General features: G+C 46.3%; 2 protein-coding genes across 3 annotated transcripts in view; one reads left to right on the top strand and one right to left on the bottom strand.

The window, feature by feature from the left end:
• The window catches only part of TTL (tubulin tyrosine ligase), a 31570-nt gene extending 23216 nt beyond the window's left edge, over nucleotides 1–8354 (bottom strand). Inside the window, exon 1 of one of the 2 annotated variants that reach the window (XM_077925503.1) lies at nucleotides 7589–8354. In XM_077925503.1, the coding sequence (XP_077781629.1) occupies nucleotides 7589–7745 (157 nt within the window). In that variant the 5' untranslated portion in view covers nucleotides 7746–8354. The remainder of the gene's footprint in view (nucleotides 1–7588) is intronic. The other variant, XM_028724920.2, reaches the window with a different exon arrangement.
• Nucleotides 8355–8486: 132 nt separating this feature from the next.
• The window catches only part of LOC114594788 (uncharacterized), a 17499-nt gene continuing 2053 nt past the window's right edge, over nucleotides 8487–23932 (top strand). Inside the window, exons 1-6 of the mRNA XM_028724914.2 lie at nucleotides 8487–11574; nucleotides 13238–13453; nucleotides 14746–14929; nucleotides 18191–21490; nucleotides 22468–22659; nucleotides 23367–23539. Coding sequence (XP_028580747.2) covers nucleotides 13248–13453; nucleotides 14746–14929; nucleotides 18191–21490; nucleotides 22468–22659; nucleotides 23367–23539 — 4055 coding nt within the window. The 5' untranslated portion in view covers nucleotides 8487–11574; nucleotides 13238–13247. The remainder of the gene's footprint in view (nucleotides 11575–13237; nucleotides 13454–14745; nucleotides 14930–18190; nucleotides 21491–22467; nucleotides 22660–23366; nucleotides 23540–23932) is intronic.

Raw genomic sequence — 23932 nt, 5'->3', positions numbered from 1 at the left:
ATAAAATGATAGGAAGGATTCGAAACCTGCGGGACCAGCGATTTACAGAAGATTGGAAGAAATATACGAACTATTTGAAGAGCAACTGTAATCAACAAATTACGCTAGTAGGACTACAAGAAGTTTTGTAAGGAGAAATATATGAAATGTTGCAAAGAAGAGAAAGAAGAGAGACATTAGTTATAATATTTAAATGTAATCGTGAAAGTAAGAAATGTAAATTAGGTGATAAGATTGGAAAAATTTCAGATGTGATGGAAGTAAAAAAAAGGTATAAGATATAAAAGTATGTTTAATAATTGTTGAAAATGTTATGTTAAAAAACTAATAAAAAAATATAAAATATAACATCTACATGAAACCGCTGGGTGAGGTCATCTGGAGCTTTGGAGTACGTTGCCAGCGATAGGCTGATGACACACAGCTCTATTTCTCCTTTACATCTGCAGGTGAGGCAGTGGAAGTGCTGGACCAGTGTCTTGCCTCGGAAATTGACTGGATGAGAGAGATGGGTAGCTCAGTTGGGTAGAGCATGGTGCTGGTAACGCCAAGGTCACAGGTTTGATCCCTGTATGGGATAGCTGCATGTTCCTGCATTGTAGGGGATTGGACGAGATGATCCACAGCAGGGGTAGGCAACTTAAGACCTGGGGGCCGGATGTGGACCAATTGCCTTCTAAATCCGGCCCGTGGACGGTCCAGGTATCAGCGTGTTTTTACATGAGTAGAATGTGTGCTTTTATTTAAAATGCATCTCTGGGTTATTTGTGGGGCTTGGGAATTCGTTCATCCCCCCCCCCCCCAATATAGTCTAGCCCACCGCATGGTCTGAGGGACGATGGACCAGCCCACGGCTGAAAAAGGTCGCTGACCCCTGATCCGCAGGTTCCCTTGCAACTCTACAATCTATGATTCTATGATTTAACAAACTGAAGCTCCATCCAGATAAGATTGAGGCACTGTTAGTGGAAAGTAGTTACTGCTAGTGGGGGTACTTATTGTAAATTGCCCTGTGATCTTCGGATAAAGAGCAGTATAGAAATAATAATAATAATAATAATAATAATAATAATAATAATAATAATAATAATAGATCACTTGAGCTCAAGGTGGCTTCAGTGATACAGAGTGCCTTCCATCAGCTTTGGCTGGTGGCTAAGCTGTGCCCATATCTAGACAGGGATAGCCTCACATCTGTTGCCTATGCTCTGCTAACCTCTAGGTTAAGATTACTGCAATGCATTATTCGTGGGGCTGCCCCTGAAGACAGCTTGGTGCACAATTCAGCAGCCAAGTTGCTCACCGGGACAAGACGGTTTGAGCATACAGTCATACCTTGGGTTACAGACACTTCGGGTTGCGCGATTCCAGGTTGTGCACCGTGCCGAACCCGAAAGTACTGGAACGGGTTACTTCCGGGTTTCGGCACTTGCGCATGCACAGAAATGCTAAATCACGCTTTGCACACGTGCAGAAGCACTGAATCGCAACCCACGCGTGCGCAGATGCGGTGCTGCGGGTTGCGAACGTGCTTCCCACGTGGATCACGTTCGCAACCCGAGTGTCCACTGTATTAGACCAATTCTGGCCAGACTGCACTGGCTGCCGATTAGTTTCCGGGCCCAATTCAAAGTGCTGTTTTTAACCTATAAAGCCTTAAGTGGCTCAGGACCTCAATACCTCAAGGACCGCCTCTCCCCATAGGAATTGACCCGGACCCTGAGATCATCCTTTGAGGCTCCTAGGTGACCACACAAGAACGCTTCCGATATATATCTTTAGGTGCCAGGCAATAACATTCATCGTCTACCAAGCGCTTTGGCTAATTAAACAATCAATGGCCTTTTAAACTGTGTGTAGGGGTTATTGTTTTCGTTTGTTACTATGGTATGTCTTTTTGTGTTTTTATTTTGCAAACCACCCTGTGATCCTTGGATGAAAGGCGGTATAGAAATTTAATAATAGAATAATAAGAATACTACATCTGTCCACATCTGTTGGAGAAGCATATGGTACTCTATTTTCCTGACTGCCCGGATATCTCTGGTTGTTTCCCTATCCCAGGATAGCATGTTGTGTTTCAGCCTCTGATATCGGGTAAAGCAGTCCTAAGTGGGGATGGATATCCCTTAACCACATTAATAATTCATTCTCTCTCTCTAATCTCTCTCTCTCTAATTACATCCAAGTTGAACTTCGTGTTCCATAGAGATTTATAGATTCCGCTCCTCATCTAAGCCCAAGATTCCCTTGAAATTATGCAGAACTTCCATCCGGATTTGATTATTCTCTCTTCACTTGCTGTGTCACCTGCCGTTCTTCCTCCTTCACGATTTGTCGAAGATTAGTTTCATTCGTACGGCTTAATCACGCATCCTGACATCTGGCCTTGCACAGAGCTGAATTTAAAGACAGATTTTTCAAGGCAACCCTTGCTATAATCTGGGGCTGATGGGAATTGGAGTCTAACAACATCTGTGAGGCGGTGCACTCTATACCCTCAGGCTCAAGCAATGAATCTGAGCATGGCTAAAAACAGAAACAACCACTCTGATGCATGAAGCTAAGATCAAAATATAAAGTGGGGGGAAGGGGGGGAATAGCAATTTTAATATAATTATGCCAATCAATCATACATCCCTGTTGGAGATGCTTTATAGACCATACTGGTGCAAATTTCAAACAGAAGGGGTTCAGAAAAAAAGGAAAGTGATCAAACAAATTTTTTAAATAGCATTGTTTACTGCTGAAAATATGAGTAAAAGGAATGTACTAACATATGAAATGAAGACCCTTGATCATCTTGCTTGACCGCCTCTGCACACACTCCAGCTTGTCAATATCCTTCTTAAATTGTGGCACATTCATGCAATCACTTAATGCATTGTTTAAATATAAAGGTAACAAGGTAAAGGACTCCTATGGGGGGTGGCGCTGTGGGTTAAACCACAGAGCCTAGGACTTGCCGATCAGAAGGTCGCTGGTTTGAATCCCCACAACGGGGTGAGCTCCTGTTGCTCGGTCCCTGCTCCTGCCAACCTAGCAGTTCGAAAGCACGTCAAAGTGCAAGTAGATAAATAGGTGGGAAGGTAAACGGTGTTTCTGTGCGCTGCTCTGGTTTGCCAGAAGTGGCTTAGTCATGCTGGCCACAAGACCCGGAAGCTGTACGCCGGCTCCCTTGGCCAATAAAGCGAAATGAGCGCTGCAACCCCAGAGTCGGCCACGACTGGACCTAATGGTCAGGGGTCTCTTTACCTTTTCCTTTTAAAGGACTCCTGGACAGTTAAGTCCAGTCAAAGGTGACTATGGGGTTGCGGCGCTCATCTCGCTTTCAGGCCAAGGGAGCCGGCGTTTGTCCACAGACAGATTTCCGGGTCATGTGGCCAGCAGGACTAAACCGCTTCTGGTGCACTGAGGACCGTGACAAGTGCCAGAGCGCATGGAAACGCCACTTACCTTCCCGCCACCTATTTATCTACTTGCACTGGCATGCTTTTGAACTGCTAGGCTGGCAGCAGCTAGGACAGAGCAACGGGAGCTCACCCTGTCATGGGGATTCAAACTGCCAACCTTCTGATCATCAAGCCCAAGAGGCTCAGTGGTTTAGATCACAGCGCCACCCCTTAAATATAAATAGCTCTCAAGTTCATAGGTCGCTTTCTGCCATATGGCCTTCAGAGCAGCTGCGAATCGTAACAACCTGAATTGCATGTACTGTTAGCACAATTTTAACGCTGCAGTGGCAAAGGCACATACGCAGGGACACCTACAACTCATTAAGATAAAACAAAACACCCAGAGCATTTAGGGAAAGCACACTCCCATTAATGTGGCCTGGAGACAAACTAATAATGATGAGGTTGGCACAAGGCTGGTGTTAAGCAATCCCTGTAGCTTCCTCTAGTCAAAAGCTATGCTACCACATTCTGTTCCAGCAGCAGCTTCCAGGCTGTCTTCAAGAGCAGCTCCATGTTAAGTGCCTTCCAGGAGTCAGGTTTTTTGCTCTGCCTGCAAACTCGAACTTGAAAATATAGCTATACTGTACGTTCTTCATTCTTTTAACCCAGTCTTGCCTTCTATACTGCTGAAGCACACAACTTGCTTCTTTTAAAAACAAAACACAACTAGCAAGAATAGCCTGACCATGCTTCACCCTTTATTTACACAAGGGCACAACGTAGCCCCGTTGGAACAGGATTTGGGCTACAAGGCGGATCTTTCATTTGTTTATAATTGTGGTATCCAGAACTTTACAGAGTGCATCAGCTGAGAACTCATCAGAGCCAAGAAAATCAGCACTGGTTCCTGAAATCTGGACATGAAGCTTTCTGCTAATGCAGTCCATTAGCATTTTATGCAACCATCCTTAATTGCTGACTCATGTTCCATTATCAATCAGTCCTAACTTCCTTTGTCTGAATTGTTGCTCACCAGTCCTGCTGCCTGGCCAGCTATTCTGACTTTGCATTTTGTTTGCAATCATTCCATCAGTAACACTAGCACAAAAGCAGTTGTAGTTTGGTTGGACAGTGTTCTCGAAGCTACAAACATGAGTGTGACCAAACTGCGGGAGGCAGTGGAAGACAGGAGGGCCTGGCTTGCTCTGGTCCATGGGGTCACGAAGAGTCGGACACGACTAAACAACAACAACAGTTTTGCAGAGGTGTCCAATCCACAAACAGGATAAGACACACTTCTTTCCTTCCAGTTAGAAGGCCACACGAGGTGAGTTATGAGAATATCCTCCGTTAGCTGTCCCGAGCTCTGAAACTGTCCTTAATGCAGACCAAGATGGACATACCATGTCTGTGTACATGTGATCAATCTAGATGGAGAGGTACAACCTATCTTGGATGGGGAACTCCTTGAGTTGGTCCTAGTTTGTGGGTTCTCTTCGAGTTGGTGCAGCTGCTGGTATGCCCCCTATCTAGAGCAGCTGAACCTGGCTATTCTTACTCATGCATCAGTTAAAACAATTACTAAGATTCATGATCCACACAGGAGATGAAATGGCAAAGCAGGGAACTCATAACCTTGGAGAAGGACTTCTGTATGTTGGGAGCAGAGCAACTGCAGAGCCTATCCTACTGTCACACTCCCCTCAAGGCTAGTTTCCATGACGTTTACATTTCCGTAGGATTAGTCTGCAGATGGAACATATGGATTTGTTTGGTTTGCTTAAATAATGATCCTGTTCATGTACCCATGAATGTACCCAGTCCTATATGCACTTACTTGGGAATAATCCCATTGACTAGACATGCATAGGACTGTTTATTATTATGACTGCCCATTTATCTCAGAAAGAAACACATGGCTCAGTGTGTGATCTTCTACCTTGTAGGGTGGCTGAAGGCTGGGACTCTTCTTTCCTAGTTTGATTTTCTGAAAAACTTGAGATTAACAGAATCGTAAGAGTTGAAAGAATCCACCAAGTTCACCAATCCAACTATCTAGTGCTATTAACTCAAGATCCCTAAAGGGGAACCATCCAGCCTCTGCTTAAAACCTTCTAATGAGAGCAAAGCCATCCACCTTGTTCCAGTGTGCAGCATCAAGAGGTTCTTCCTAATACTTAGCTGAAATCCCCTTTCTTGCAAGGATATTGCAGAGTTGGAAATGGTTCAGGAAAGGGTCACCAAAATGATCAAGGGGATGGAGAGACTCCTCCGTTCGGGAAGGTTGCAGCGTTTGGGACTTTTTAGTTCGGAGAAAAGAAAGAGGTGATAAGATAGAAGCTTATAAAATTCAGCATGGCATGGAGAAAGTGGACAGAGAATTTTTTTTCTCCCTCTCTCGTAACACTAGGACTTTGTAGGCATCCAATAAAGCTGAATGAATGTTGGAAAATTTAGGGAAGTACCTCTTTGTGCAGTGAATAGTCAAATTATGGAACTTGTTCCTGACTCAGCCTTTTTAGCTACTGACTCATGCTTTACTTCAGGCCTACTAGAATCCATGATGCACTTTCCAATGGTGTTATGAGCAAGCCATTTCTGCAATTCTTCCCATGTACAATGCACTCTATGGTTTTGTTTTGTTTTTAATTCCAGGACTTATTCCACCCTCCCAAAGCTCATCCTGCCCCAAAGTGAACCAATGAAGCTCGTCCTTCGCCTTGTGCCTTCCAGGTATTTTGGACTACAGTTCTCTCCGGGGTTGTCGCCACTATTCCTACATCCCCCTAATGCTCTCTCTCCTCCCAGGAATCCATCTCTCGAAGAAGCCACCTGTTCCAAAAGCACATTATTCTCTCTTGGCTGAACAGGCTCAAATGTCTTGTCTGCCTGACTCACAAGAGTCCGCAAATGGCATTTTAAAAATAACCCCACTGAAGAAAATAAAGACCATTACACAAAATTAAGAGGCAGCACAGAAATTTGCAGTGTCATTCGTTTTTGTTCACATAAATTATTATTATTATTATAATTTATATACCACCCTATACCCAGAGGTCTGTGGATCAGCTTTCGATGTGGATCAGCTTTCGATGTGGATCAGCTTTAAAGTTAGTCAACCAGTAACTATGAACAACTCAAATAGTGGAGGTTAATGAACTAAACTTTTTGCCAAGTGTTTGGGTCTTTGAATTAAATATATAACAACTGTTTAAGATTCATCCATCTTTTGCGCACAGCTTAATTACTATTTCCAACTTAGGAAAAGTCCTTCCCATGTCACTTCAATAAAAGGCACTATTGTTACTTTTATCATCAACAATGGCACACACACCCCAACACTTTTGCTGAACACTTGAGAGATCCAGCAGTCTTTTAAAAAAAATGGTCAAGGTACAACAAAGCCTGCCAAAGGGCAGCTTGCTGGAGATCTGTGGTTGCTTCTAACCACAGTCTAATATGAAAAGGCAAAAAGGACATCTCGGTACCTAATAAGGGACTGGCTGCCATATACGGTAAGTTTGCTCTCCAGTGGTTCCTTTGGAAGTGGGGCAGAAATCTAAGTATTCCTATAGAAATGTGATTTTCAGAAATATGTTGTGATTGAGACCCAACCAAATGCATCGTTATCCTTACCAAGAGGAGCACCCCAGTCCAAATGAGTTTCACAACTGTCGCAATCCTTTGGTTCATTAAAAAACATTGATAACAAATATATCAGGAGGTGAAGGTACAAGAGATGCCAATTTTATGACGTTGTGCCAGTACAGTATATCGTTTACTCCAGCTACTTTCTGTCCTCCAACCCCCCCACGAAAAAGCAAATCCCGAAGCGGACTTGCCAAACAGTCAAGTCACTCCCTGGTTGCAGTAGCCAACACCCAACCCTAGTTATATGCGCCACGAGCCAGACAGACCCTCTCCTTCACTCTCTCTCACGCCCCACCTCTTGTGCACCCAAACTTAAGCAGTTGCATACATAAGAAGCAGGTCTAGGGGGAGGAAACCCGGCGCCGTATTGCTTCGAACGCAGCCGGCTGCCTCCCCCGCGCGCCCATTCATACAACCAAGCGCAGCTTTAGGAGTGTTGCGCGGAAACCTGATGCTCGAGAGCGCAAAAAAAAAAAAAAAAAAAAACACCCCAGCCAGCTCGTTTGCCCGGATAACTGTCAGCCCCATAGCTCGCTTACCCAGTCTCCCAAATGGCAGCCTGTTCCTTTCCCCCAGCATGAGGTTAAACCTGGGGTTGTCCCTTTTCAGCCTCTTCCATTGTCCGGTGGAAAGCAGGATTTTGGAGACTTCCGCGTAGACGCTGCTGTTCTCATCCCGTGCCACAAACGTGTACATCTTTATATATGTATATATTTAAAAATGAACCATAAATAAATAAATAGAGGCGCAAAATGCGCCGCCACTCCCCCGCCCCACCTGGCCGGATCAAAGCGCAAGCCCTGGACCCATGGATTAAAAAGGCGTGGGGGCCCCGCCGTCTCTTAGCCCCCCCAAAATAAAAACCATCCAAACCGGCATTGCAAGAGACGTATCCACCCTGCCGGGCTCAAAAACGAGTTAGGGGCGGCGGCGGTGGCGGTGAAACCGAGAGGACGCAGCGAAGGAGGCTTGCCGCCGGGTCTGACTCCGGTTCCGCGGCACCGGGGAGGGTGGCCGGGGGTGGGATCCGGGCGCGCGCCTTCCTTGGATCAGAGCCCGGGCACCTTCCCTTCGAGCGCTGGACTCCCGAGCATTTCCTGGCAGCCCCTTCCTACATGCTCGCGAGGAAGGCGCCGAAGGCAGCAGCAGGAGCCGGATCAAAAAGCGGCGGCCGAGCGGCCCCCGGGTCCCTCCAGCGATCCCCGGAGGGCCATGGTCACCCCTGCGGAGGAGGCGCTCTCACAAGCCCGAACTTTCACTGCCGCTGCCGCTTGCAGAGAGGCGCACGCCTATCTCTGGAGGAGGAGGAAACGCCTTCTGGGAAGACCGAGGCAGCCTCTCCCCCTCCGGCAGCGTCGGCAGCGGCTCCTCTTCCATCTTGGCTCCACCCCGCCGTGATCCGGGGCCGCGGAGCGCAGGGGTCAGGGAGCAAAAGGGGGCCGGGCTCCGGAAAGAAACGCCTCGCCGCGTCTGGCAGACTGTCCTTTCTGTTCCCAGAACACTTATCAAACTCTTTGGGTGCGATTGATTCGGAGCTGATTCGGTGTGTGGGTGCGCGAGCGTGTGTTTTCGCTCCGGATCAGGAGCGCAAAGGGGGCCGATTCTCTGCGCCGGTTCGAGAGGAGCCGTAGCAGAGGCGCGCAGCGTCTCCAAATATGTACCCTGCGGCAAGCTGGGTGCAGACAATGGGGTTCTGGGCCCTCCTCGCTGCACACGCATCCTCTCTCTTTCTCACACGCACGCCTAAAAACGAGCAAACCCATCATTGTGCTGCTACCTCAGTGGCTGGCTGGATAATCCCATCCAACTCCCACAAAATGTTATGGTTATTGTTAAATTCGCATATCACCCTTCATCCAAAGATCGCAGGGCGGTTCACAACAGGACTGGGATAGTGGCCTGGGAGACCTCAGTCGGTACAGCACGAGACTCGATCTCAGGGTCGTGGGTAGGAGCCCCACATTGGACAAAAGACTCCTGCATTATGGGGGTTGGACCAGATGATCCTTGGGACCCCTTACAACACTGCAGTTCTAAGATATAAGAAAAATAGAAAACGAAAATACAGAATGCGTAACCAAAATAAACCCACAAACACTTTAAAAAAGCCATAGAATCGGCCAGATTCCTGGTTGGAAGAGACTCGTTTCTGCCTGAAGATATGTAATGAAGGTGCCAGGCAGGCCTCCCTGGGGAGAGCGTTCCACAAATGGAGCCACTGCAGAAAAGGCTTGTTCTCATATTGCCATCCTCTAAGGGATGTGGGTGGCGCTGTGGGTTAAGCCACAGAGCCTAGGACTTGCCAATCAGAAGGTCGGCGGTTCAAATCCCTGCGACGGGGTGAGCTCCCGTTGCTCGGTCCTTGCTCCTGCCAACCTAGCAGTTCGAAAGCACCTCAAAGTGCAAGCAGATAAATACATACTGCACATTTCTATGCGTTTCTCTGGTTCACCAGAAGGTTCTGCTGGCCACACAACCCGGAGGCTGTACGCCGGCTCCCTCGGCCAGTAAAGCGAGATGAGCGCCACAATCCCAGAGTCGGCCACAACTGGACCTAAGGGTCAGGGGTCCCTTTACCTTTAATGTACCTATGGGGACTGGTTTGGATGGCTCTGAAATAAGATTAGATGAATTTGTGGAGGATGAGGCTGACAATGGCCACTTGCCATTGTGATTGTGCTATAGCTGCAGTGTCAGAGGCATGGAAGAGAAAGGAAGAAGTGGAGTGGAAGCAGGGAGAATCTTGTTTGCACTGGGAATAAAGTCAGCATTGAGGGGTGTTCAGCACCCACCAATAGGATCTACATACAGGCCATAGGGTTTTAAGAAGTGGCCTTACAGTGAGTCAGACTATTGGTCTATCTAGCTCAATGCTGTCTACACGGACTGGCAGCAGCTCTTTTGAGTTTTCTTGCAGGTGCCCAAGTGCTGTCTATGATAAGCAGCATGTCTGAAGGCACAGAGAGTTGTTGGGTCCACTGGGCAGTGGAAAGTGGCGCTGTCTCCAAGGCTGAAGCACCAGAATTTTCACAATAAGGCCTTTCCATGTTCAACGACTGCAAGAGTCCCATGGACTGCAAGAAGATCAAACGCATCCATTCTAAAGGAAATCAGCCCTGAGTGCTCACTGTAAGGACAGATCGTGAAGCTGAGGCTCCAGTACTTTGGCCACCTCATGAGAAGAGAAGACTCCCTGGAGAAGACACGGATGCTGGGAAAGATGGAGGCCACAAGGAGAAGGGGGCGACAGAGGACGAGATGGTTGGATAATGTTTTCGAGGTTACCAGCATGAGTTTGACCAAACGGCGGGAGACAGTGGAAGACAGAGGTGCCTGGCGTGCTCTGGTCCATGGGGTCACGAAGAGTCGGACACGACTAAACGACTAAACAACAACAACAACAAATGTTCAACGATGCTGTCCCATCAGTCAGACTCCACAATACAGGCATGTAGTCTATGAGCAGCTTAACGCCAACAGATTTCATACCTTTCTACAAGAACATACTTCTTCCCATGGATGGGGCAATTCCTTTGCCGTGACCATAGCATGTGGCTCAGTGAGGTATATTCTGTGTGGCAGCGCCAACATTTATCAGACCGCTCATGAAATGGCATCAAAGATGTCTTGCTTGTACAAAATAGTAATGATTGTTGTATCAGCTTGAACTTCAGGTCCAGTGAAATTTGATGGACCTGTGTCCTGTTGGAGGGGATGGGGAAGCCTGTCAATTTCAGTTTCTCTCAGTTTCTTGTTTCTCCAGCCTAAAGTTAGGTTCACCACATTTCCACATCAGTTTGCAATTTTTTGGGGAAGAAAAAATAAAAGCCCCAGTGAAAACTTGCCAGCATTTCAGTGAGAATTTATCCTAATAGAAACATTCTTGCATGCAATTTTATGGCGTAAACACATTTTTGCAAATCAGTTTTCATTTTCGTATGCAGTTTTCACCAACATGCCTTTCCCTGAAACACTTTACCCTAGCATTTGAATGTTTGTGCACATTCCTTGGCTTCAGAACTGCAGTGAAATTGTTGTAGAAGTGCAAATTTTGAAAGCTGTCTGTGATTCAATTTGTGCAATGCTTCAGGTAAAGTGAGAATTAAGTAGATTTGCCTTTAAGTGTGAACCAAACTAAAATTCTCCCTCACCTCTGTACATCGGTGTAGACATGCTCCACCTTTCTGTCTCATTCTACCATTGTCATATAAGAATTCAATTTTTTCCTGTCCCTCAACTCCTTATGGTTCAGATCTCCTAAGACATCAGGCGTGAGGTCTGGTAGCTGTGGGAGGTTTGCCTTCTTAACAGGTTCACCATGATTTGCCAGCCAGACCCATTGACAGTGATGTCAGGTCCCTGATCAGCTGACTGCCTGTTGCCATGACAGGCATCACATCTGCCGATGGCTCCGATTACTTGTAAACAAGCCAAGATAAATTATTTATGAAAGCTGCCATTTCTAGTCCATTAATGAGAAGTGTGCATTTGGAAACCAATAGACTCCCCCTTTGCAGCAACATACGTAAGTTATCACTCTTCCTTCATGTGTGGGTGTCCGTTCTAGCGGTGTGTGGGGTGTGTTTGAATGATTCTCATAAAAAAGAGGGACTGCACATGTTTTTACCTTCCACTCTGAAAATAGATTTCAGTTTATGTGCATAGCTATTTCCGAGCCTATCAGAACTTTTAATATTTCGATTTAAAACATGCATATGGCAGATTAACAACTTCTGGCGGGATAGCTCTGTTAGTACGTCTCAGCAAAAATTCCCAGATAGTATTGTGGCACTTTAAAGACTAACAAATTTATTGTGGTGTTTGTGTGAACCATGGCACTTTTCTTCAGATCTGTCACCCTGAGTGGGGTGTGTGTGTGTGTGTGTGTGTGTGTGTGTGTGTGTATCACAGATCACATACACAGCCAGACCCACATGGTTAGGGATGGGTAGGAAATGTAAACAGCCAGGTAAGGAGGAAATGAAATGTAGAAAAGCACAGCTGGCGATTGTTAAGTTATTAACAGTCACCATTCACAAAAAGAGCTGTTGACAACACAGATATTACGCATTGGTAAGCCTATTAACATATGCAGTTAACAAGTCAGAATTGCTGATTCACTCTAAATCTGTTAATCTTCTAATGTGTTGATTGGCAGAAATTAATAGGGGAAAATATCTCTACAATTATATTTTTTAAATTCATGAATCCTCACTAAATATGGCAGTTAGGTATTGTTAGGTACTGCTAAAAGGTAATGTTGATATGGTAAGTTTATTAAAACAGGAGTAACATACCATATCAGCATTGTGTTACTCATCAGAGTCTGGCAGAAATATGTATAGCGTCAGAAGAGAGAGTTGGGAGGGTTTTCAGCTGAGTGTTTCAGCTACAGCTGAGATATTCCTGCAATGCGGTTGGTCCTTGGGGATCTGAAGCAGAATTAGTAGTTCTTCTGCCTGCTAACCAATGTGATCTGTTTCTGTATTGGTAAATAAGCTGTGATTACAAAGATGTAGTAATTCCTCAGTGCTGACACTGAGGATGCCCACCTCTGAAATTTCAAATTTACAGTGGTACCTTGGGTTAAGTACTTAATTCGTTCCGGAGGTTCGTTCTTAACCTGAAACTGTTCTTAACCTGAAGCACCACTTTAGCTAATGGGGCCTCCTGCTGCTGCCACGCCGCTGGAGCCCGATTTCTGTTCTCATCCTGAAGCAAAGTTCTTAACCTGAAGCACTATTTCTGGGTTAGCGGAGTCTGCAACCTGAAGCTTCTGTAACCTGAAGCGTATGTAACCTGAGGTACCACTATTTGGGGAATGGGGCAAGCACTTTAGTAACTATACAGTGGTACCTCGGGTTACAGACGCTTCAGGTTACAGAAGCTTCAGGATCCAGATGCTTCAGGTTAAAGATGCTTCAGGTTACAGACTCCGCTGACCCAGAAATAGTACCTCGGGTTAATAACTTTGCTTCAGGATGAGAACAGAAATTGTGCGGCTGCAGCGGCACAGCCGCAGCGGGAGGCCCCATTAGCTAAAGTGGTACCTCAGGTTAAGAACAGTTGCACGTTAAGAATGGACCTCCAGAACGAATTAAGTTCTTAACCCGAGGTACCACTGTATTAACATCCCTTTGTTTACATTGTAGAACTGACTTAGGTAACAGTGGTTTTCCTATTTCCAGAGCCGAAGCAATGGAACCTTTTTCTCTGTATGACATCACTGCTGTTGTTTACACCAAATCCACCGAGAGAATTATTTCACCCATGGTTGCTGAACTTTACCACTTAATTATAGCAGTACAATGGGGAGAAGTGAATCGTGAAGGTTTGGCTGGTTTACAGGAGGCAGCGGAGGAATTAGCCAAAGCTACTGGACAGCTTTCCTCTACTGCAAGGAGGTAGTATTTATTTTTTTAAAGTAAAATAGTTCAATTTGAAATCTGGGCTCAAACCAACCAACTACCCTTCCAAATCCCCCCCCCCCCGGTATGTTAAGTCAGGGACTGGGCTTGCCAAGTTGTCCTGCAGGGCCATCGACAGATGGGTAGAAAGAATAGGATTTTGAGAGGCCCAAAACCAGCAGTGGCTCCAGTCTCTTAACGTTCATTAAAAAAGAAAAACAAAAGTCAGTTGGCCATTTCTGAAGAAAGTTAGCATGCAAATTGTGGAGGTAGCTCTCATGATTCAGCACTCATCAGGCATTGCTAAGGACACCTAATCCATCACTGTTGCTAAGCCATCAGAGGAAGCGATGCTGGCTCAGGAGGGGGCCCTCCAGTGCTATTTTTCTAGAAAAAGAGTTATTGAGCTGAGTCCAATGCAGCCTAGGACCCTCATACCTACGGGACCGCCTCTCCTGGTATGCCCCATGGAGGACCTTACGGTCCGCAAATAATAATGTTAAGTTGTGGGTGAACATATCAGACGACACAGCGATTCTTCAAACAGCTCTTGTTAATTCACAGGCCAGAACAGAACTGAACTGAAGGGTTCAGCCAGCCTGCTTATATAGAGCTCCAGTACAACGCAACTGTAACAACTTTCTGTAACTATCCAATCACTGAACGTCACTTTCAATCCCTGATTTGCATATGTGGACCTGAGTGAAAACTATCTACAGTATCCCCCTGCTGGCCCAGGGTGAGAACTTCAGTACATAACAAATAACATCTTGGAGGTCCCGGGCCTTAAGGAGGTTAGACTGGCCTCCACCAGAGCCAAGGCCTTTTCGGCTGTGGCCCCGACCTGGTGGAATGCTCTGCCACAAGAGACCAGGGCCCTGCGGGATCTGATATCTTTCCGCAGGGCCTGCAAGACGGAGCTGTTCCACCAGGCCTTTGGTCGGGGTCCAGTCTGGCTCCCCCTCTCTCCTTATAAGAACTTGAATGAAAGTGCCCCCCCCCCACTTTTCTCACAGGCTCATATAAGATCAGTACAAACAGTTAAGCTGGTGAGCATTTAAGGTTCCCAGCCCTAATCTGCAGGTTGCCATCTGACTGGATTTCACTTTGATTCTGATTTGATTTTAGGATGTGTTTTAATTGATTGCCTGATTTTATTTATTTTATGTTGGCCGCTCTGAGCCCTGTTTTGGCTGGGGAGGTTGGGGTAGAAATAATAATAATAATAATATTTATTATTGTTATTGTTGTTATTATTATTACTATTATTATCTTCTGCCTGATTCTAGGCTGGCTGAAGAATCCGATGATGAGGTGCTAAAGCGGGAAATGGCACCCGCAGCGGAATCTCTCCTGATCTCTGGAGAAAACATCCTCCTGGTTGCTCAGAAGCTTCTCATTCAACCCGATGCCAAGAACTGCCTAGAGGAACTGGCTTCATCTGCAAAAAGGATCCTCGTGGAAACCATAAAAGTACGACAAACGTATTTCCAGTGTGTTTAAACACAAACGGGCTCACTCACCAGTGTTTCAGTGATGTTTTCTTCGCCAGTTAATGGCTACAAACTGCTGGATGCAACCTCTCCTATATGGCGTCATACGCCTCCCTAGGCCTTCCTGAGTCAGTGGGGAGTTGGGGGCAGGCCTTGCAGTATCCCAAGAGAGGCCGGTCCCTGCTGGGTGCAGGGCACCGTAACTGGTGGACCATTCTGCTCATTAAGGAGGAACAAAGCTTGTAGCATTTACATACATGCCCAGACTTCATTGCACTGTGAATTTGTATTTACCGTATTTTTCGCTCGATAACACACACCTGACCATAACACGGACATAGTTTTTAGAGGAGGAAAACAAGAAAAAAAAATTCTGAATGAAACAGTGGATGTATCATTTTTGTGCTTCATGCTGTGGCCACAGACATGTGATTTGACGGTGAGTTTGGGGTAGCCCAATGCAAAAATCCTGAGAATCCATGTGGATCTGTGCTTTGTAACCACGTTTTTGCACCATTGTGGCCCCAGGCAACAGTGGGTGCGTGATTTTTTTGGTGCAAGCTGTAGCCATGGACATGTAATGTGATCTGATGGTGAATTTGGGGTGACCCAATGCAAAGATCCTGAGGATCCATGTGGATCCGTGCTTTGTAACCACGTTTTAAGTGGGGAGGGAAGGAAAAAACACAGAAGGGACAAGGAGCACGAGAGGGGTGTGCGGAGAAGCAGCTGGCTAAGAATGCAGGAGAGGGGCTTAACGGGAGGGAGGAAAGGAAGGCAAAGGTTTTCCCCCACCCACCCACCCACCCACCCAAGCCAGCCCTCTCTCTCTCTCTCTCTCTCTCTCTCTCTTTCTCTCTCTCTCTCTCTCTCTCTCTCTCTCTCTCTCTCTCTCCCACCTGCATTTTCTGGCTGCCTGCGATGCTGGACACAGCAGCAGCGGAGCACGGAGAGGAGGAGGTGGTGGCTGTCGGCTGCGCTCCAAGCAAAAACAGTGGGCAGTAAGACCCTGAGGCAGAATGCAGGAAAGCAGCAACCTCCTCTTTTTAGCCTTCCCTCCTCCGCGATCTGATTTTTGCCCCTGTACTCGGGCCAGTCGGCTCCAAGGACCACACATTCACTCAATAACACGCACAGACATTTCCCCTTACTTTTTAGGAGAAAAAATGTGAGTGTTATAGAGAGAAAAATATGGTATATTACTAGAGACTGCAGCAGACCTTCCAAGTGTCCCTGTTTTCCAGGGACCGTCCCTGTTTCCCAGAATCTGATTTGATCCCAGAATGTCTCACTTTTCCTTAGGATGTCCCTATATTCATCAGAGAATTTTTTGAGGGTATGGAGTTATCCAACCCCCGAGCCAAGTAGATCAGTATCTATACAACCTTTAGAAGACATCTGAAGGCAGCCCTGTACAGTGGTACCTCAGGTTACATACACTTCAGGTTACAGATTCTGCTAACCCAGAAATAGTGCTTCAGGTTAAGAACTTTGCTTCAGGATGAGAACAGAAATCGTGCTCTGGCGGCGCTGCGGCAGTGGGAGGCCCCATTAGCTAATGTAGTGCTTCAGGTTAAGAACAGTTTCAGGTTAAGAACGGACCTCCGGAATGAATTAAGTACTTAACCCGAGGTACCACTGTATAGGGAAGCTTTTAAATGTTTGATTATGTTGGAAGCTGCCTAGAGTGGCTGGGGCAACCCCATCAGATCAGCAGGATATATATAAAATAAAATTATTGTTATTATTTTTATGGAGTGGGACGTCCCTATTTTCATTGGAGAAATGTTGGAGGGTATGCTACAGTCATCATTCATGTTGCTCATGATGGGCAGGCGAGTGGTGGCGGCAGCAACATGACCGGGGGGACATGGCAAGGCCTGCCTACCTGCTTGCTCACTTCACCTATTGTCATCACACTGAGGGTCACCTGGCCACCTAGTGGTGGCCATGTGAACTACAGCATGACGACTTTTTTCTTGCAATAATATTATATAGGTAATATATGAAAATGAAAGCCCATCTTTGGAACATTAGGAGAGCGTAGGGGAATCTTTTTCAACCCAGGGGGCCACATTCCCTTCTGAGCAACCTTCTGGGCACCACCACATGCTGGTGGTGGGCGGGGCCAGATGCAAAAATGGGTGGAGCAATGGATGTAATTTTTCCCTTTGTACAGCAGCTAGTTTCTGCACCCACTCGCACACCCCTCTCTTTTCTTTATCCAGGCAAGCAAGAGGCATTGTCTGAGTTTAAGGACACATTCTAGCTGGGCCAAAGCACTCAAGGTACTAAGCAGGAACAATGAGACATGTGGCCTGGGTAGAAAGAGGAGCTTGGAGGGTTGCATTCAGCTTCTGGGCTTGAGGTTCCCCATTCCTGCGTTTAGGATAATGACACTATTGTTGTTGTTTAGTCGTTTAGTTGTGTCCGACTCTTCATGACCCCATGGACCAGAGCACGCCAGGCACTCCTGTCTTCCACTGCCTCCCACAGTTTGGTCATCTCGTCCTCTGTCGTCCCCTTCTCCTTGTGCCCTCCATCTTTCCCAACATCAGGGTCTTTTCCAGGGAGTCTTCTCTTCTCATGGCCAAAGTACTGGAGCCTCAGCTTCAGGATCTGTCCTTCCAGTGAGTACTCAGGGCTGATTTCCTTCAGAATGGGTAGGTTTGATCTTCTTGCAGTCTATGGGACTCCCAAGAGTCTCCTCCAGCACCATAATACAAAAGCATGACACTATAATGACACTGTAAGAGTTTCCAAATACAGTGCTACCTCAGGATAAGTACTTAATTCGTTCCGGAGGTCTGTTCTTAACCTGAAACTGTTCTTAACCTGAAGCACCACTTTAGCTAATGGGGCCTCCTGCTGCTGCCGCGCCACCGGAGCATGACTTCTGTTCTTATTCTGAAGCAAAGTTCTTAACCTGAAGCACTATTTCTGGGTTAGCAGAGTCTGTAACCTGAAGCATATGTAACCCGAGGTACCACTGTAGATTATTGCAACTATGCTGACATTTTAAAATCTATTTTTATTTTTATTTTTATTTTAATCCTGACCTTCATAAAATGAGATGACAGCGCAGGAAAGCTGCTAATATACCTGTGCTTTTAACATTATAACTAGTATTTATATATCAACATTCTCAAAATGCAGGTGGTGTTTAATCTCCCTCACCCAAAATGATTATTCCAATGCAATTAAAAAATAATAATACATACGTTCTTAATTAATTTACTAGGTCCTCCAAGCAGAAGATGATGCCCTGGTTAGGAAGATAATTCAAGCTGGCCACTGGCTTTTCAACTGCCTCCTTGTACTGGAACCTGCTGAAGACATATCTGCAATGCTGGTCACTTTCCGCAGCTTTTCGGAGGCTTTGTTGCTGTTGACCAAACTGACAGAAAAACTTCTTTGGGATCTGAAAGAATCTTGTCGGAAGCACTTGGCTCAAACCCTACAGCTCCTTAAGAACTGCATTCCGATGCTGTACACAGCAAAACTCAGCAGCTTAAAGCACCCTGGTGATGAGCAAGTGGAAGTCTCGAAAAGCTATATTTTTGGCTTGGCAAGAAGCACGGTGAAGGAATTGATCTCCCAGCTGAGGAACAAGGTGGGAACAAAGAAACTACATGAAAGAACTGGGCTCTTTCCTCACCATTTGCACAATGTTTTGAGCCTCCTGTCCAGACCTCAGTCCAACGAGGGTGAGATAAGCTTCCTTGTAGAATCGCTAGTATTCTACAGCATGCTGTTAGCTGACTCTTCAAGAGGACCTGTGAAGCTCAATCTGGTCCAGCACTGCCATCGCCTCCTGAAGTTCAGAAAGATGATTGCCACAAATGAGGGCACATTGGAGGGTTTCCCAGTGGAAAACCAGAGAGGGGGTAGTATAGAAGAGAAATGTTCTGCCATGAGAGCAGAGATGGAAAATCTTGATCAAGCAGTACGTACTGCTGTTCTCTATCAGGTTCTGGACAATTTTGTGGAGACCAAAGGACCCATGAAGAGGTTGGTGGAAGCTGCCATGCAACCATGTTCTCCTGCTGAAAATGGAGGATTCCTAAGAAAACTGAAGCCTCTCACTACTGAATTCTTCAACCATTCCAACCAGATGCTGAAAGCGACAAATTTTGTTCTAGTCACCTGCACTGAAAGGAAAACCATTCAAAGCATCGAAGGCTGTGTAGACCATCTGAGTAGGCTTCTTGCCACTGTGCCTGCCCTCCTCAGTGAAATGAGCCACCCTCCAGGTCGTAAGGGTGCACCCGAAAAATTGCACTTCCTGTGTCAGACGTGGTTGAGCACAACCGAAAGCCTGCTGATATGTTTGGACAAAGTAATTGATCTGCGTGAATTCCTCGAATTATGTCTTCAGGACATGGTGGAGCACAAAGCAAGGAGCGAAAAGGCCTTAGAGGAGCAGCAGTCTGGAGAGTTTTCTCAGCACGCATCCAGTCTTTCCAAAAGAGCTGTGCAAGTTGTTGAGTTTATTAGCAGACATCTGAACAGAGCCAGAGATCCCATTTTCCGGAATGGACTGCTGGTTCTAATTCAGCAACTGGAAAATGCCATACCGCAGGTGAAAGGTGCTGCAGATCAGTGTCTGGCAAGAATGGCTAGTCTGCAAGCCAAAGATGAATATTCAAAGAGGGCAAAAGATTTGATGGAGGCTGCTTGCAGTGTCAGACTGGGACTGGATGAGTGCAATCAGCCAGATATTCTCAGCCCACTTCGGGTGGGTGTTCGAAGCGGCATTCTTTTCAAAGATGTTCCAGATTGTTTCACTCCCCAGGACCTTCTAGAGCTTGACACACAAAGCACCACAAAGCAAAGTAGTTCAAACAATTCAGAATTACTGGAAGAGCTCTCAGGCAGGTCTATCCCTTGTTCTTCCTCCACAAATCCTAGCGGCAGTGATTTACTTTCTGAAGGTGTAAGTGGAAAGATCAATATGCACACTCTGATCAGCGATATCCTAGCAGCTACAAAGACACACAATGTCACAAGTCTGAACAGTGCTTGCTCTGACTTATTGGAGCTTTCCAGTTGTTGGGTGGATGCTGCTAAAGAGGCCTTGCAGGTTTCTAAGCTGCCTGTGTCAGAGGAACTGTTGCAATACAGAGAAATAGTGACATTAATCCCTTGTCTTATTAGCTCAGCCAGAGAGGTAGACGCAAACTCTATTCCTTGCACAGAGACACTTCAGCAAACAGCAGTTTTGCTCTCAGAGAGAATTGATGCAGTTAAGCAAGGTCTGACCGTTGTTGCAAGTTCCTGGTACAGCCTGGCTAGGCAGTTAATTTGTGTTCGATCCTCTCCCGAATTTTCTGACAATGCTAAAGTGTTAGGCGAGATCACGGAGATTTTACAGGCTGTTGTTCAGCTGGCTGGGAAAGCCACTCGTCTAGAACACGACGAGGGGCTCCCTGAGCTTCCCGGACTTCACGAAACTTTTCTGCGAGTTCAAGCTAAACTAATTTGTGTGCAAGCCAGGACAAAACTCTTGCTTGAAAAGGCGCTGGCTGTTAATCAGCCCCGCTCCAGCAACAAAGCTGAGCTGGAGACAATGGATGCTCATTGCCTCTTGTGGTCTGTCACCATCCAAGCATTCCTAAACTCTGTAGACCAGTTTATAGGAAGAGACGTATTGTCCTTAACCGAGTTGCGAGACAAAACAAAGCACCTGCCCTGCTTGCAGAGCAGCCTGGCAGCAGTATCAGAAAGTTCCCTTCGGATACAGGAAGCAAGCAGGCTGTCGCTTCTGTCGTGTGCTCAACACAGCGCTAAGCACGAGGTTACAGCACTAAAGGAGCAGATGAAAACACTGACATATTCCCTGCTTGGAGTTGCCGATGTTCTGACTGCCTCCCCGTTGCCTGCCCCCAATTTGTCGGTTCGTTTTGAGCTTCTCCAAAGGGAACTTGCCATAACAGCCAAAGTCCTTCTGCTTCAGATGAGTGTGATCAATGGAGAATACTTGAGTTGCATCCGAAGCATCATCAGCCGAACCCTGCCTTTGCCATGTGGCACTGAAGGCGACAGGGTCGAATTAGACAAGGAGGCCTTTGAGAAAAATGCGGATGAGCTCCGGGCAAATATCCAGATGGTCAAAAAGACCATCGGTGATGCTCTGGAGAGCCTTTCTTCTGAGGAACTGAGAGGGAACTTACTCTCCATGGCCGACCACCTTCTGCTCCTCACTGATGAAGTGATCAGGAGAGCTGGGGAACTCCAAAGCCAGCTAGACAAGGAGCATCTTCTCGGAGACTGTGTTTTATACGAGTGGTCTGCTACAGCGGCTTATCTTGTGAAACAGCTTCAGTCCACAAAGGGTGCAAGTGAAGCAGCTGTGGAACACGTGAGGAGGTGCTTGCAAAACAAGGAGGGGCACATGCCTTCCAGCCAATCTGTCTGTCAGCTGCAGCCCCCCTTACAGAAAGAACTGGGTAGTGCAAAGGACCAGAGTCCTGGGACACCAAAGCACAAAGGCAATGAGACTGGGCAAGGCCTGTTGCTTGCTAGGGACATTACCAAAACGGTAAGATGGCTCGTATCTCCGATAGCTCTTTAGCAGATATTGAGCTTTGCTTTGCCAGCGATACCACTGCTTTCTCATGAGTTGCATCAGGATACGGTGAGAGGAGCAGAACTGCTCCAACTTATTGCAAGATCTTTTCTGAAAAATCCATTCTTTTAGCCTCACCAGTTTCCCTTATGGGAAGTGGGTTTTGGAGCAAACAAATATGGGTTTTGAGTTTGGGGGCTCAGAAGCCATCTCCACCTTTCCCTCGGCTATTTACTAACCCTTCAGCCTATCCTGCTTCTCTTCTGTGACTTGTGTGTTTTGTGAATCCAACTACATCCACAGGCCACATGTTCCCCCCCTTAGGATAATGTACCTTTCCCCAACTCCAGATTGCTGCCTGGCTGGCCATGCTGGCTGAGGCTGATGGATTAGCATACAAAACATCTGGAGGCACCAGGTTGGGAGGGGGCTGGCTTAGGGAGACAAATATGCAGAACTGGCCAAGCGTTTGCTTGGTGAAAAATACCCCCACACTGCTACTTCTCCCAATAGCAGAAGAATAAACTTGCTGCTGGGGTCTGAAGAGAAACAGGTCATTTCCCCCTCCAAACTACAAAAGAACCTTGTTGCAGCAAATCACAAATATTATTATGCCTTCTGGGCCCATATCCAAGTACAGGCCCCTCTTTACTTGTATGGCACTGAAGATGACTTTAAAAGTAAAAACACAGAATCGTTACCCTCAAAATACAGTTGTTTTGTACAGTGAATTATATTCATACCTTGTATCTCATTGTGTGGCTACACACTCTTGTTTGTTAATACCAGTGTTTATATATGCTTGGGTATCTGGCTGTAAGATTGTCCTATTTATGATATAGAAATGTATTTTATTTATTGAGTACCTGGATTTCATTCTTTGCATTTTATGAAGAGGACACGCCGCATATTCTCTAGGCTGGAATTTTCTCTTTTGCTTTCTCCATCAGCCTTGGGAAGATCCGCAAAGTGGTTTTGAGCCCAGTCAGTCTGAACTCAGCTTGAGAGTCAGCCCTGCTGCCTCGCCGGGAGACTCTGAGAAGTTGGGGCACGACGGCTGCCCAATTGCACAAGTCACCCAGCAGATGACAACTCAGATGTCCTACATGGCCAAGTTTCTAAAAAGGAAGGGGCCAATCGCGGTACTTCTACATTAATGTTTTTTCTTTTGGGAAAGAAGACCAGGGCAAAAGCTCAGAAGGCCACTGTATTGTTCCTTCTCAACAGACTCTGCTCATTTCTCTACAGAGAAATTTGTTATTCTGCTGTACAAACTCCTGGAGAAACTTCACCTATTCAAGAAATGTGCCAAGCTGGCTTTCAGGGTGCTCATCTGTGCCTTTTGTTTTGCTTTCCTTTGCTGTCTTCTGGCTGGTTATGCCTTTCAGATGCCTGTTTCACTCTGGACAACATTGTCCTTAACCTCAGCTGAAATGTTTAAATAGTCCACATTCCCTTACCACATAGAAAACTATTCTATCAGGAAGAATGCTCCAACCTAGCCCTTCTCCTTAACCTGCTGCCTTTCTAGATGTGGTGTGGGAAGGTTTGGGGCATCCAGATGTTGCTGAACTACAACTCCCACCAGCCCTAGACATTGGCCATGCTTGCTAGAGCCAATGGGAGTTGTAGTTCAGCAACATTCGGAGGACCAAGGGTTCCCTGCTCCCGTTTCCAGATGCAGGGAGCTTTTAAAAATGATATTATTCCGCAAACTGCAGGTTATAGACACTGACTCTTAAGGCCTGTTCTGAGTTCTTTGGATAAAGAGTAGAGTGTGAATGTATTAGTGGATATCAGGGCTGATTTTGTGTTGTGGGGTTTTCTTTTGGAACTGCTTCCCATTTAGACCAAGGAACAACTCATTTCCTGCGCCGCACAGATCATTTCTGGAGGGGAAACCCTGGTAAAGTTTGCAGGCATCATTGCAAAGAACTGTCTAGACGAAAGATGTGCGACCGAACTGCTGTATGCCATGGAGCAAACCAAGACCATTAGCTACCAGCTTAGCATCGTTTCCAGGTAACTGGCTCTTTCAGAACATGCTCTCTGATTCTTTCCATAGGATAACATGCTTTGCATTTTATCCTTGGCACAATTTATTGCTAGGGGAGAGATTTATTGCACATCTCTGTGTAGGGCTGAGGAACCTGTGACCCTCCAGATATTCATAGCCTCCAGATCTCATTAGCTGCCTGCCCCCTGGGGAGCTGGGATGATGATGGTCTGGACTGGAGGGCAAAAGGTTCCAAGCCCCATTCTAGTGGATGAGGGAGGGAGTTGCAGCAGTGAACATACTTACTGTGAGTTTGTTCTTGTAAACTGGATTGGTTGAGCACTTCAGTGCTGGCTTTTCAGCACTGGTACCCAGGAAAGGTGAATCATCTTTCTTTAGTCGATTTAAAAGTTTTGTTT

The sequence above is a fragment of the Podarcis muralis genome, chromosome 3 (assembly GCF_964188315.1).
Source record: "Podarcis muralis chromosome 3, rPodMur119.hap1.1, whole genome shotgun sequence".
Classification (NCBI taxonomy): domain Eukaryota; kingdom Metazoa; phylum Chordata; class Lepidosauria; order Squamata; family Lacertidae; genus Podarcis; species Podarcis muralis.
The sequence above is the reverse complement of the archived record's forward strand: the minus strand, read 5'-3'. Positions and strand labels throughout refer to the sequence as shown.